A 14738-nucleotide genomic window follows, 5' to 3' on the forward strand; every position below is an offset into this window, starting at 1 on the left:
TGGACTATTGGTCGACGTAAATTTGGACGCAAAATACGTCAGCAAACATGGCGGCGGCGTAAAGAAGGGGGGTTTTGGAGCCATGTGAAATTTGTCAGGTATTTACAAGACTTGTTTAAATAACTTTACTGCTTTGTTACATTTGAAAATCCGAGCGAAACTTACTTAAATGTTCTTCAATCAGTGTACCGTTGTATTGGAATCGCTTCGAATGTTAATGTGCAACTGCTAACTAAATTCTCAAGAGATTTCAGTTTAATACCACGTTGTCATGGATATTTGTTTAAAAATAATTGAAACATGTTTGCCTCTTGACTAGTCTTTTTCTGTAGTAACATTATTGGTATTTAAACCAGTGCAAAAACGAGGTAGAGACGGTGAGTGTTTGCAGTTTGGACTCAGGATTGGAGTTGTTCAGACATGGCAGACGTACAGAACAAAAAAAAGGAGGTGCAGAAAGCACTAAAAAAGCCAAAGAAGAAGAAACCTGCACAGCCCCTTCAAAATGCGAAGACAAACTACTGCATTGTATGTCGCAACACATATTTAAAAAATGTAAGTGGCTGTAGTTATTACAAATTTTTATTTTTTTATTTCATTTTTTTTCCCATTAAAAAAATCTAACTTTGTTTTTGTCTGCCCAACTGCAGGAAGCACATGATCATATGCAGAGCATGCATCATCACAATGAGCTGGAGAAGGTGTTGGGCAAGTAAGTACCATTTTTTTGTAGCAGCAAAAATAAATATTCTATCTGTTTATGTTGTAGAAAGGTTACACATTGTGAATTGGGCTACAATAATAAAAAAAAATCATCATTGTTGTGGTTATTATTATCATAACATTGATAATGGATGATTTCACTAAAACAGAAAGGCGCTGTCGCACTAGCCCTACCCAGAAATCAGCATCATTTAATCAATATTGGAACAGGTCCTATGTTGTTGGAATTAGAGTTTGACATTTTCCACATCTGGATTATTAGGGGAAAATATTTGTATTTCCAGGCCTTTTCTTTAACCTGTTTCTAAAAGTTGCATCCATGCATGTTATAACAAGCCTTTATAAAACTCAATCTTGCAACATTCAGGGATTATGATTTTATATTATTGTATTGATGGCATCTTTGTCATAAAGTATTGTCCTTTAAAAATCTCAAATTATTTGAAAGCTAGAAGTCCGTCTGTATTTTATTTATATCTGATGTGTTATTTCTGTCTTTATATCTATAGGGATGCCTTTCACAATTGCCAGGCATGCAAGATAAATTCATTGGGTTTGAACGAATACGGCAATCATATCCTAACATCTCAGCACCAAACTCGGTTTAAGAACCTGAAGAGCAAAAATGTTAAGCCTGTCTCTCTGGACAAGATTCTCAGCTCAGCTACTATAGAGAGCATCATGGCAAGAAACAAGGCACTGAGAAACCAGAAGTAAGAATTTCATCTGCTTAATGCTTTGCTGTTGCAGGAAAAAAATGAGTTTATTTTGTAAAACAAAAATAAAATACTCAAATTGAATATTTGTTTGTTTTGTTTATTTTGGATTCCCATAAGTCATTGCTGTGACAATGGCTACTCTTCCTGGGATCCACACCATAAAAAATACATTTATTACAAAAACAGTTCGATACTTAATATAACATTAGTGATGTTATATTCATAAATATAAATAGTTATATTCATAAATATTTATGATTAGAAGACTTTACAGCAGGGGTCTCAAACTCCAGTACTCGAGGGCCGCAGACCTACAGTTTTTAGATGTGCCACAGGTACAAAACACTGGAATGAAATGGCTTAATTACCTCCTCCTTGTGTAGATCAGTTCTCCAAGCCTTGCTAATGACCTAATTATTCTATTCAGCTGTGGTGCAGCAGAGGCACATCTAAAAGTTGCAGGACTGTGGCCCTCGAGGACTGGAGTTTGAGACCCCTGCTTTACAGGGTTTCACTCAGTCTTGTGCCCCACCAGGCTAAGCATTGCTTATTTATTTAAGTTTTTTTTAAATGGTTGCATTTTTAAGACTTTATAGTTGGTGTTCAGGTATTAATCTTCCAATCTTTCAATAACACATAATTATCAAGTGATATTTTCAAATTTCCTGTCAACTTTGAGCATTTTTTAACTCAAAAACACAACAGGCCACTGGATGAATAGAATAGATAGCATTTATTGTCATTGAACAGAATTCAACGAAATTTCCATTGCAGCTCCCGTGCAAAAGGTCAAATATATACAGTATAAATAAGCAAACACACAATAATAATAATAACAATATATACAACTAAATTAACTAAAGGCACTCAACCATCCAAAGAAGTAGCAGCAGGTCCAATGACTGCCTAGAGCCCAACCACCAGGCTTAGCAAGTTTTCCGGGGGATACCTTGCTTTATATAATAAAATAATTAAACAGGGCTCTTTTAAAAGCTCTAGCATGTTTTCCATTTAAAACAGGAAGAAATTGACTTATTTTTAGAGGTATGTTTTTATACCTCTATAAAGAAGTTTTGTCCAGCATTCCTGTTGCGTGAAAAGCAACAGGAATGTAAAAGCAACCTTTTAAAGCATGACTTGTACTAAATTGTGGAAAGTGTGGCTAAATAGAAGTTGATTTATATGAAAAGAATGGTTGTTTGTATTTTCAGAAAGAAGGAAGAGAAGAAGACTAGAAAGAAACAGAAGCAGAAAACCGGGAATAGGTGTGCAAAGACGCAACAATCTGGTGTCCAAAGCAAAAGTCTGGACTCCAAAGGAACGATACAACCCAAACAAATGCAAATGAGAACTCCAAATCAGTGGCAGCAACCACGCTTCCCAGGAAGCAACTATGGTGTCATTCAAAATAAGGAGAACAAAATGTTCCTCATGGAGAAACCGCCTCTATACAGACCATTTCCTGATCAGAACTGGAGGCCACCTTATCTGCCAAGCACTCCTGTTCATCAACCTTTTCATCACCAATATGGCTGGCATGAGGACCACCAATGGCATAATGGTTACTTTGCCAACAACCAGTATTACCAAGGGAAAATGAACAGGTTCCAATCTAGTCCATATAGCTACCCTAGTCCTCCAGCTGGCCCGTCGAAACAAATGATGCCCACAGTGAGCCAGAGCAACTTTAACCAGCAGAAACTGACGGGACAATGTTCCATCCCCAGCAGGCCGCTCCCTCATGATGGAGCCAACTTGCTTGATCACAACAAATCAGAGAAGGGGAATTCCACTCAACCAAAACATGCGAAAACCGACTCCTTTCGGCCAGAAAGTTCAAACAGTTCGGCTCCGGGACATTCCGAAAACAAATCCGGCAGTCAGGCTCCTATGGGGGACGTTGGTGTTGGCTTCACGCTGAAGCAAATCAGGAGAGCACTGGGCGTCAGGGAGCCATGCAGGGCGGATCGAGAAGCTCGGCGGCAGAACGGGAACGACCACACTGAAGATCGCTGCGCAGAGAAGCAAGATGCTGCAGACCAGCAGGCAGAAACTCCGGCTAAGACTGGGCTGGCCAGCACCCATGCTACTTCTGCTAATGCTGGTGCTTTTCCTTCCACTATCACTCCCCCAAAGCAGAAACAGACAACTTCCAACCAAAGACAAAAACCCAACCAAACACTGAGTCCTCAACTAAACGACAATGAAGCAAAGTCTCAGGAGGCCAGCAATGCTTCGACCTCCGTGATGCCCGCTGAGCTCAATTTTACAAAATCTCCTAAAGTCCGGGTTGCCCACAAATCCAGTACGGCTAAAGCAGCGAAAGAGACCATTCGTAAACCAATCCTGGACAAGCTGCGTCACCTATCCAGAGCCAAGAGCAGGTTGAACTGGGATGAGAGGTACAGCGATATGAAAAGGAAAAGCTTAAAAGGTGTGCCGCGGTGAGGACCTTCTCCTGGCACGAGGTGTTTAGTTTGATCTCTTTACCTCTTGATGACCTCTCTTTGTTTCTCGTTCAGGTTCGGAATCAAGTTTGGAACCCAGCCGACTGACGTTGAACGCCCTCTGCAAGAAGGTGACCTGCCTCTATCTGAGGGTTTCCATTGGGAATCATTTCCAGACAGCCTTTTAGTCCCGTCTTCTACTGTGCCCTGTTCACAAGGCAATCAGCTTGAAACGCAGTCAGAGTCCCAGACACGGGACTCTTCAGAGCAACCCGACGTCCCCCAGGCAAGCTACAGCAGCAAGACGGCAAAAATGGTTTCTGTGAAAGTAGAACCAAAACTGGAGGATGAGAACGAAGAAGTGAGCAGGAAGAGGACTATGAGTATGGTGGAAGTAAGTTGGGATTTAAACTGCGGTATCCAGTTTGATTATTGGTGGAAGTTCATTATTGGGTATTTTTGCAGGAAGATGGCCTTTCTGACAGACCAAACTGTAAAAAGAAGAAAACAAAATCAAGAAAGGATAATTTAGGTACATGAAAATCTTTTGTTTATGTGTCTCCTATAAACTGTTGGGACATAAGTAATTCAAAAGGTTTTTTTATTTACAAATCAGACAAAAATGCTTGCATTTGCTGTTTCCTCAGGTTCTCTTAGGGTAGGGAACATAATGCCTAAAATATGGAAAATCACTGTTTTATGTAGATTAAACAAAAGTTTTTCTTAAACACTGCAGAGTACTACAATCTGCAAAAATAAGAAATTTGGTATAAGCATTGTCCTTTTTAGATTAGTATGATAAAATATAGAGACTCCATCTTTTCTTCTGTCCATGCTTTCAGTTATTTTTGCAGGCCTTGTAATTGAAGGCTGACCTTCATAGAAATATTGCAGATAAATTCATGTTTGTTTGTTGACTGAAAAATGGACTGCAAAATTTGAGAATTTGGAATATATGCATTAGCACTGACTGATTAGTTTTGAAGTTTAATAAAACAATGTTTTCCATGTTTCAATCTGAAGGAAATGTGTGTATTTTATAAGTAACTGTGGATAACACTTGATAATGTTTGTTCAGATTGTACTGTGCTGTATTTCTAAATGTCTTGTATCGTCATGCAGACCAGAGTCAGATGGACCAGCTGCTGGCTGTCTCGCTCAGGGAGGACGAGCTGAGCCACTCGCTGCAGGATCTAGACCAATCTATGATCCAGGCGCGCAATGCGCTGCAAGCTGCTTACGCAGAGGTCCAAAGACTGCTGCTTCTGAAACAACAGGTTTCTGCCAGCTGTTGAAAAATGCAGCATCTTTTATTCTGTCTTTCAGAGGTACTAACTTAATGTTTTCCTCTGTTTTTCTTTTCCTTTAGATTACAGCTGAGGTCAACAACCTGAGAACAAAACGCATTGAGATCCTGCAAGGAATGCAAGGTAAAATAAATCGCCTCATATGAAGTAATTTAATCACTAAAATGAAACGTGTCATTTGATTCATCTAATGATACATTAAAGATCGCAAACTTGAAACTTCTTTTACCAACTTAAGAAAAAATATTGGCCATTCCATAAATTGATTAAAAAAAAACAATTTCACAAATTCACTTTAAATTCAATAAAACGGAGAGCATAAATATTTGAAATATCTGTATTTTTATTCAATAAATGTCTCTCAAGACACAGAGTGGTTGATTGTGTTTTGTTCATAACGTTTTGTCAAAAATCTGTTATAAAATATTTTAGAGATAAGAATAAATGAGCTCCACCTCTCCATAAAAACTTCACCTTCATTCAGAGGAGGGTGGAGTACACAAAAATTGTGCTCAAGTAAGAGTAGCACTACTCCAACATATTTTTAATTAAGTAAAAAGTAGCCATCCAAGAAATTACTGGAGTAAGAGTTATTTACTTTGGTAAACTACCAAAGTAAATTTACCAAAGTCCTGAGTAACTGATCAAAACATCAATCATTTTATATTTAAAGCAGTTTTCCAAATTAGTTTCTTTCAAAATAAAACTTATGAAATGTATGTCTGTGTTTGGTAAATCTTTAGTTAAAACAAGCTTGTTCTTTTTTTGGTGAAATTATTCACAGTGGGTAGAATATCCAGAGATTTTACTCGAGTAAAAAATACTTGAGTAAAATAGCGATACTTCTAGGGCTGAAAAACTTATCACAATATAAGCGTTTCGTATTAGATATTGATAATTATTGATTACATTTTTGCTTCAAATATCTGAAATATTACCAAACTGTTAGCATGACTGTTCTATCCACAGTTTTCACTCCACACCGTTGTTTGTTTTTAAGCAGTTAAGAGGCACGTTAGCAGAAGTTGAAACTGCTCCGCAAGTTACTCAACAGGTTGTTGCTAGGTAACCAAAGACTGAGTGAGTGAGTTAGTTGATTCCACCCAATTTTCTAAGCGAGGTTGAGTGGCTAAAGCTTTTCCTTTGTCTACATCTCCCAGAATGCTGTGGTGTTCTGGATCAGAGTTCACTGAAAATTCTATAAATTGATTATCTATTGATATTGATCTATCGCAATACTTATTATTATTGATTTACTTTCCAGGCCTGCATTTTTCATTATAAAATTGCGTAAGTAAAATTAAAAAATATACATCTCAGTAAAAATACTTTCAAAAGTAAATTTTTTTAATAAGTTATTCAAGTAAAAATAAGTAGTTACTGCCAATCCTTCCAACGAGTTGCTTTGCTCATTTCAGATTGCCTTCCAGACTAACAATTCAGATAAATTTTAATAATTGATGATTATGACTCCTAAAAGATAATAATTATCTCTAACAGAAGGATACTCTGAAGCCACCATCGTCTCACCTGGTCCTGCATCCACCATGCCATCAACTTCCTTTCCTTCCTCACTGAACCTGCAGCAGCCTGCAGCAACTCGGGCCTCTTCAATGACTCTACCGCAGACGGCTCCCCTCACCTGGCCAGCTGGGTCGCTGAAGCAAGAGGTGGCTCATGTAGTCGCAGCGGGACAGACGAGTCAGCTGTTCGTACCCTCTGCTCTGCAACCCACCATTCCAGAGGTCCCCACTTCAGCTCACGGACCTCCTCCTGAATCCTTTGCCAGGCAGCAAGAGCAGGAGCCGAGGGACAGGTTGACGTGTGTAAAGACTAAGGTTTCGGAAAAACAAATTCAGTCTTCGGATGTTGTGGAAGGAGCAGAAGAAAATCAAAGCACAGAACAGGATATAGGAGAAGATCCTGGAAAAGAGCAGAAGAAAGTGTTACTCATGGATGATGAGGATGATGAGGGCAACGAGAGCGACGACTCAGTGGAGGTGGTAAATGCCTCCAAACTGGATGTCATACACATTGAGGAATCAGAATGTGAGGACTCAACAGAGACAGTTTCTCCAGAGCAGCCCGAAGATCCCCAGAAGTCTGTGAGCGTGGAGCTGAACTGCGTGAGCACGCAAACGTTTCAGCAATGTGAAACAGAGAGGTGAGCTGGGGTCAAGTCTCTGAATTAAACGGGAACTTTTATGGCAGGGCCGTCCAAAGTGCGGCAAATGCAGTTCAGGAATGATGCAAATTTGTTCCTTGAACTTTTTAATCTGCATACTATTATTACCAACATAATTTTCTTACAAAAGAAAATGTTTAGTATGACACAAAATATCCATCTTTTTACCACCAACTTCTTATAATAAATGGAACCACGTCTATTGAGAGACTTTTACTGAAAAGCCGACTATGCTGCACCCAAATCAGCTTTTATTTAATTTATTCAACTCAGTTAAATATTTTGAAAGAAAGTGACCCAAATTGTTTTTAAAGCTAAAATGAATTTGATCAACCAAGCCTGAAGGCTCGAGTCTTTCTTTTGATAACATAAAATTCTTTATAAATGTTTGAATAACGATACAGTAAATAACATCCCTTTCCTATCAAAAAAAGAAGAAAAAAAAGGGTTTTTTTATTTGCTTTTTTCTTTTTCTTTGTTTTTTTTTTCATTGACTCGCTAATAGTTTTAACTCAATCATTTTGGCCCAAGTGAGAGAAAGTTTGGGCACCCCTGTTTTCTGGAATGTGCCTGTTTTGCCAACTTCTGTTTCTTCAATCCCTCAGGAAATCTGTGCCTGCAGTTAAACAGAAAAAAGATGTCAGTCAGCCTGCAGGTAAGGGTGTCTCTTTTTTTCTTTCTAAATGCGCCACATTGAAAAAAAATGATGCGTCTAAACATGATGACATTCCAGAGTCTGTGGAAGAAGAGGATCCTTATTTAGGGGACTTTTTGAGTCATTCCGGCCCCGTCCACGGCCTTCAGATCCACAACGGACAGCTATACACGTGCTCAGGAGATAACACGGCCCGGGCCTACAGCCTGCTGGTATGATGTTGGAAATTCAAAAGCAGCCTTCACAAAACAGAGAAGCCTTATTGTCTCAGACATGAATGGAGAGTTAAAAAATGTGTTTTTATTCATTCAGACCAGAGAGTGTGAAGCGGTGTTTCAGGGTCACACAAACAAAGTGAACTGTCTGCTGGTGTCGTCTCTACCGAACATGCTGGCACGCCTCTACACCGGATCCAGTGACCAAACTATTCGCTGTTACAGCATAAAGGTACGAAATGTCTCTGAAAACATTTAAAACAAGGTAAATTTTTTCTCCTTTCTTCCTCCATTTCTTGCTTCTCCTTCCTTTCCTTCTTTGCCTTCTTTCTTTAGTTTTGTCTTCCATCCTCTTTGCATGCATCCATCTCATGGATTTAGCAGTTTTATGTATATAAAATTAGATTTTCTGCCAACAGTTTCCTACAATATATCTGTAGGAAACTCTATTTAAATTTTTAAAGTTAGGTTCGAAAAGACTGTTTAATGTGCAAAGCTTTTAGTGCTTCAGATCTTTAACATAAAATATTGCTTTATTGGTGGATGACTGGGTTATTGCATTACATTAAGACTGTTTATTACTCTTTTCCTCAGATAACCCTTAGACTAAATCTCCTGAAAGTTGAAAGAAATCAGAAATTATTTATCAGTAGTGACTCTTCTTTTATACTTTGGATGTCTTTATTTTTCTTAATTTGTAGTCTAAAAAGTGCCTTGACCAGATCACTCTACCAGACAGAGTGCTGTGTTTGCACATCGCCTGGAATATTCTGTATGTTGGGCTCGCCAGCGGATGTGTCGTCAGCTATGACCTGAAGGTCAGCAGCCATTTTCCATCAAATCTGAACTGTTTGAGGCTGCAGAAAAAGGCGAAATCCTCATTGTTTCTTGCATGTCGACATTTAGGCGCTGAAGGAACTGGACATGTTGGAGTGCCACGGCCCACGCGGCGTGAGCTGCCTCGGCACGTCTCAGGAGGGCGCGCGGCGCCTGCTGCTGGTCGGGTCGTACGACAGCACCATCAGCGTCCGCGACGCCAAGAGCGGCCTGCTGCTGCGGACGCTGGAGGGTCACACCAAGACTGTGCTTTGTATGAAGGTGACGAGAGCATGCCATCTAATACTGTAACATGTTTCTGCTTTTATTGGCTCTAGATTAGGATCATTTTTGTTGCACTTAGATGAAAAAGAGCTATAGTATTCTTCAGGGAAAGATTCAGAGTGCAAATTGTTGTTTTAACAATCAGCTCCCTCTTGTTTCCTTATCTTATCTCATAATGGCTTTGACATTATGATATAATGTCTTGCAAAGGAATTGATACCAATTGAACTTCTTCATATGCTATCTTGTAATAACAAACTGCCTTTGATGTGTTAAACCAACATGTTTCAACATCCATCCATCCATTCATCCATTCATTCATTTTCTTCTGCTTTATCCGGAGTCGGGTCGTGGGGGTAGCAGCTTCAGAAGGGAGGCCCAAACTTCCCTCTCCCCAGCCACTTGTTCCAGCTCTTCCGGGGGAATCCCAAGGTGTTCCAAGGCCAGCCGAGAAACATAGTCCCTCCAGCGTGTCCTGGGTTTTCCCTGTGGCCTCCTCCCTTCAACATGTGGAGGCTAAATGATTTAATCCTTTCTCTTTTGAAAAATGTCTTGACTCAGTCAGATTGGATGAAGTGTGTCTGTGAATAACCTGTCGCAATAAATTAACTAATCGCATCATGATTTCCATTTGCATGATTGTTTGATTTTCTCATGTCTTTCTCTCATTCTACCAAAGACTGTGTGACAGAAAGCTTCAGTCTGGTACATTGGTTTCAACCAGCAGTTTTGTCAAGACAGACTTCAGTATTCATTTTACTTGTTGTTTCATTAGTTTTGTTTGTTGTTTTTGGATATTTAAAATGTCTTTTACATTAAATCTGTTTGTTTGTTCTTCCACTTCTGAGTTACGCAGGAGCTGAGAACATTTGCAGCATTCCTTTAAACTTCTTTACACCGTATTATTCTCTATCTGTCTAGATCTGTTGTTTTGTTTGTTTTAGTTTACTTTTCTGTTGTTTTCAGGTGGTGAATGATCTGGTTTTTAGTGGTTCCAGTGACACATCTGTCCACGCCCACAACATCCATGTAAGTCCTCCACATTAATTGTCCACATTCTGAATAAATCACCTTCACATTTATTATGTCCAGTGTGCAACCAGTAAGATGATGATTTTTAAACCTTAATTTGTTAAGGTAACCTGTATTTCTTTTAAGCTTCATGCTCTCTTGTTGTTGATGCTTACAGACGGGGGAGTTGGTTCGGATCTACAAGGGTCACGGTCACGCCGTCACATCCATCGTCATTCTGGGGAAAGTGATGGTGACGGCCTGCCTGGATAAATTAGTTCGTGTTTATGAGCTGCAGGTATCGTTTAATCCTGAGAGTTGCTTCCATGTGAATTATGTCAGTCAGATCTGTGGGGATGAAACCACTTCAAACATGCTGTCTGGTTTGTTTTTGTAGTCCCATGATCGTCTGCAGGTCTACGGGGGTCACAGTGACATGGTGATGTGCATGGCTGTGCACAAGAGTGTGGTAAGTGGACTAAAACGAGCCTTAGGTATTAAAATTATGGATTTTCAGGTGCACTGATAAATTGTTCTACACAGATCTACACAGGCTGCTACAACGGCAGTGTTCAAGCTGTAAAACTCAACTTACTGAAAAACTACCGCTGCTGGGTAAGAACTGCAGACAGACGGGAAGCTTGAACCCTCTCACAGTGGCTTTTTTCCATTTCTTTGAGTAATATGTGGTTATGTTTGTCCTCTGTCCAGTGGCAGAGTTGCTCCCTGATTTTTGGCATTCAGGAGCATCTCTTTCAGCACCTCATCCAAGACCACAGCAACTCCAATATGCAGACGGTCAAATGTCGCTGGAAGGAGTGCAACCATTTTTTCAGCACTCAGCAGTCAGTCAGACAGGTAATTGGTTTATATAATATAATCTTTTTAATTATAAAACTCCCACTTTACAATAATGCACTACTTTGTGTTATAACATTAAAGACAAAATATAAAAAGTTCAAGCAAGATAATTCTTTTTGCAGAGCTTTTAGATGTAATTTTATGAGCTTTATAAATATTTAATAAAATGAGAAGAGTAGATTTTTAAAAATAATTTATTATAATATCTGCTCAGAGCTTTAAAACTTTGTTTTGTTTTCTGCTTCAGACTTTTCTTCTCCTGAAAAGGATTCAGATATTCTTGACATTTAAGCATCATATTTCCTATAAATATGTTGACTTTGTAAGCTGCTAAGTTATGTTTGGGTTTTTCCTGCAGGAACTGCCCGAACACCTGCAGAATCACATTGAGAGTGATGGCAAGCTTCAGCCTTGACAGGAGGGGAGTTGAAGCTATGCAGAAGACGATGCAAAGAATCTGTGCGTTTTGCTCTTTTCTTTGTAGAAACACATCTGCTACTGATATTCTGGAATAAATTCGGGGTTTAAATCATCACATCTGACTTTTTTCTGAAAACATCTGCAGCATCAGACGTAAAGAGCTACCTCAATTCTTTCCAGTTTCAACAGTATTTCCTCTGTACATTTTTTTTTTTTGTCTACATGGTGGAAAGGATCAATCATTCTTATTTTTTACCAGCTACTTGACACAATTTTAGTTAATATTGAATTGACGTTATTTCATACATGAAGCAAATCCTTCAGATAATTTCTACAAATAATCAATTTTAAGCTTTATTATTTGTGCACAAATAATTATGCTGACATGGTCCAGCATAATTTTATAGTTTAAAGGCCATTTACACTATAAACATAAACATAATTATGTCATAATTCAGCAGATTTAGTCACCCAGGAGAATTACACCAATATAACCCAACTGGTGTAAAATACTGATCTGTTTTTAAGGATTATAATACTTACTAAAAATGAGTTGAAGTTATCTTTCATATCCATCAGACTGACATTGATTTATTTTTTTTTTTGGTGAAAGAGTAAATCGTTTCTTTACATTTCTGTATTTTGCCATGGAATTCTTGCATGAATAAAGAAAGTACTCCATAATTCATTTCAATTTCTTTATGCTTTTTGCTCAACAATAATATGTACTGTTTGTATACGGAAAAAAAGCAAAACAAACATGTTTTCCCTCATTCTTTTAAATATTTTTTCCAGAAAGATTTAGCAAACAGGTTCTTTCATATTCATAATATTAACGTTGACATTTTTAAAAATATTTTCATAGCCTGAGATGAAATTTATAACTTTAATAAGCTAAAATTAAATGCTTAAGCCACAATGTAGATTAAACTTGCCATCAAAACCTCACTTTAATGGCATTAACAGTACCGAAACATGATTTAATGACTAATGATCAAGTAGATCGCCGGGTAATCTTCATCTAGGAATACATTGTCAGCTGAAGCCACTGGAAGAAAACACAAACAACATTTTTATTTTACCTTTTTTTAATGGTATTTAACAGTAATCCAAAGAATTTAATCGTTATTTTAAAACTCTTATTAGTCGGAAATTAGATTTAGATGCATCCTAAAATTGTTTTTGTAGTATTTTGTAACCAAACAATAAACCACTTAAAGGGAAACCAGCAAACCCAGTGGAAAAGATTTTTTTTGTGTGAGAAATATTTCTGATTCTTTTAATATTTGACTGTTTAAGCAATTCAAAACAAATTAAAAATTCCTGCTGCAATATCCACTCCCAACTCATTATCTTGTGTATTTCAAGAGGTTGATAACAGAATGCCTGTTGTGAACCTTATAAGATGTATATTTAACTTGCTAAAGCTATTAAATAGAAGTTTGTTTTTTTTATCAGCAGTCAAATACCCTCCGAGGGTTAAGCCAAAAGAAAATCTCACTGATTTCTACAAAATGCAGATTTAAGTTTTAAAGAGGTGAAACACAAAACGCAACATAAACCAGAGAAATAAACAAAGCAACTTACCTCCAGGACATTTAGTTTAATTATTCCATCTCCGTCTTTATCGAAGGCATTAAAGGCCCCTGAAAAACAAACAGATAACGCCAAATCAGATTTCTTTTTATCATCTTTCAACTCATGCTGTGATTCCTGCAACTTATTCTGATCTAGTTTATGCCATTAGTGCGACCTTTGACTCCCTATGTGGAATATGAAAAAGATTGATTCTTGTCATTTGGTTATTTTTCACTTTTTTTCCTTAGTGAAAAGGCAAAAAGTGATTTTCTATTTCTTTTGGTGTCTGTAGAAAGAAAAACTAAGTGTTGAAATATTTTTACTCACTGAACATTCCCTCTAGTCTCACAAAACAGCAGATGTAGCTGTCAAAGTCAATGTTGAGGTGTTCGTCTGCGTATCGCATGGCTATGATGTCGTACAACTGTTTGTTGAGGTGAAACCCTGCAGAGACGGATACATTTTTTTAAGCCCAGTGACATACAACTTAAGTTTGAAATCAGTTAGAATGTAGACCAATTATCAGTATCTATAACTGATTAAATGGTTTCTTCTCCACCTGCATCATTGACAGCGTTCCTCATCTCAAAGCTGCTGATGGAGCAGGACTTGTTTTGATTGTACTGTTTGAAGATGAGCTGAAAAAAAAAGAAGATATTTGGACCAAAAACCGTCAGCATCACCAGACATTAAACCAGAGCTGAATGTGTCCTACCTGCCATGCCTTTATCTTTTTCCACAAGTGTTTGAATTCCTGGAGATTCAGTTTGCCCGATCCATCAGTCTGAGAAATAGTTGGTCACAGAAAAATAAGTTCACAAACCTAGTTATTGTTTCTAATGAAGGAAATGGAAGACCATTTTTAGAAATAATTTTAGTAATGCTGAGATGCTGAAACAATCCATAGTCAATTTCTTTAAAGAAAAAAAGTTTCTATAGAAGTAAAATGCAAAAAGTACTTAAAAGGTTCGGTTCTTAGCGTTTCAATAAGTCAAGTGCTTAAAATAGATTTTTATCTGTTTCTTCCAGTAATTTATGTTGTTTAAAACACACTGAACCAACGAAAGTCCTGAAATTAGTACAATAATAATGCACAGTCATTTATTATTTCACAAAACAGAGCTTATGAAAATAACTTCTCTCTGACCGAAATTATTAAAGGACAAAAATCCGTCTTTCATAACAGTTTCCTGTTTTTGAGCCATTCTTGGAAGTGCTATCATGTTGCGAAATCTTGTTCTTGTTCAACCTTCTGACCAGTCGTGCCACATTTCCCCAAAAACTTTATTAAAATAGAGAATTCATTCATTGTGAATCCACGAGTCAGCAGGGAAACACCCTCCATGTTTTTTACAACTTTTTGCTTTTAGCATTTTAAAGGATACATCCATTAAGGCGATCATGCTTCGACACGTCTCAAGACTGAAGCCTTCTGTCTTTATCTCACTATCTATAAAATCATTAAAAAAAACAAACAAAAAGCAAAGATCAGAATATAAAAACTTTACATGGTGCT

General features: G+C 37.8%; 2 protein-coding genes across 6 annotated transcripts in view; one reads left to right on the plus strand and one right to left on the minus strand.

The window, feature by feature from the left end:
• znf106b (zinc finger protein 106b) lies at positions 1-12328 on the plus strand. 4 transcript variants are annotated; one of them, XM_032584572.1, is made up of 21 exons: positions 1-98; positions 357-555; positions 651-712; positions 1233-1436; positions 2654-3886; positions 3965-4283; positions 4355-4421; positions 5012-5166; positions 5259-5319; positions 6697-7360; positions 7987-8036; positions 8115-8248; positions 8349-8483; positions 8953-9069; positions 9158-9349; positions 10319-10381; positions 10542-10661; positions 10761-10832; positions 10907-10978; positions 11075-11221; positions 11583-12328. In XM_032584572.1, the coding sequence occupies exons 2-21, from the start codon at positions 421-423 to the stop codon at positions 11637-11639; spliced, it is 4059 nt and encodes a 1352-aa protein (XP_032440463.1). In that variant the 5' UTR covers positions 1-98; positions 357-420; the 3' UTR covers positions 11640-12328. The 4 variants fall into 4 exon arrangements, with proteins under 4 accessions (XP_032440463.1, XP_032440466.1, XP_032440465.1 ...); XM_032584575.1 differs by having other exon boundaries at positions 31-98; positions 403-555; XM_032584574.1 differs by having other exon boundaries at positions 38-98; positions 392-555.
• capn3b (calpain 3b) overlaps positions 12329-14738 on the minus strand; it is an 18107-nt gene continuing 15697 nt past the window's right edge. For both annotated transcript variants that reach the window (XM_032584579.1, XM_032584578.1), the window contains exons 18-23: positions 14608-14672; positions 13938-14006; positions 13782-13860; positions 13550-13666; positions 13232-13290; positions 12329-12692 (exon numbers count right to left, since the gene is read on the minus strand). In XM_032584579.1, the coding sequence (XP_032440470.1) occupies positions 12666-12692; positions 13232-13290; positions 13550-13666; positions 13782-13860; positions 13938-14006; positions 14608-14672 (416 nt within the window). In that variant the 3' untranslated portion in view covers positions 12329-12665. The remainder of the gene's footprint in view (positions 12693-13231; positions 13291-13549; positions 13667-13781; positions 13861-13937; positions 14007-14607; positions 14673-14738) is intronic.

This window comes from Xiphophorus hellerii, chromosome 15, assembly GCF_003331165.1.
Source record: "Xiphophorus hellerii strain 12219 chromosome 15, Xiphophorus_hellerii-4.1, whole genome shotgun sequence".
NCBI classification, from domain to species: domain Eukaryota; kingdom Metazoa; phylum Chordata; class Actinopteri; order Cyprinodontiformes; family Poeciliidae; genus Xiphophorus; species Xiphophorus hellerii.

What these genes read in the sequence shown, in the direction of transcription:
- znf106b (XM_032584572.1), top strand. Translation starts at nt 421, where the DNA reads ATGGCAGACGTACAGAACAAAAAAAAGGAGGTGCAGAAAGCACTAAAA. An exon ending in GATCCTGCAAGGAATGCAAG is followed by an intron (nt 5,320 to 6,696) that starts GTAAAATAAATC and finishes TATCTCTAACAG; the next exon opens with AAGGATACTCTGAAGCCACC. An exon ending in TCGTCAGCTATGACCTGAAG is followed by an intron (nt 9,070 to 9,157) that starts GTCAGCAGCCAT and finishes GTCGACATTTAG; the next exon opens with GCGCTGAAGGAACTGGACAT.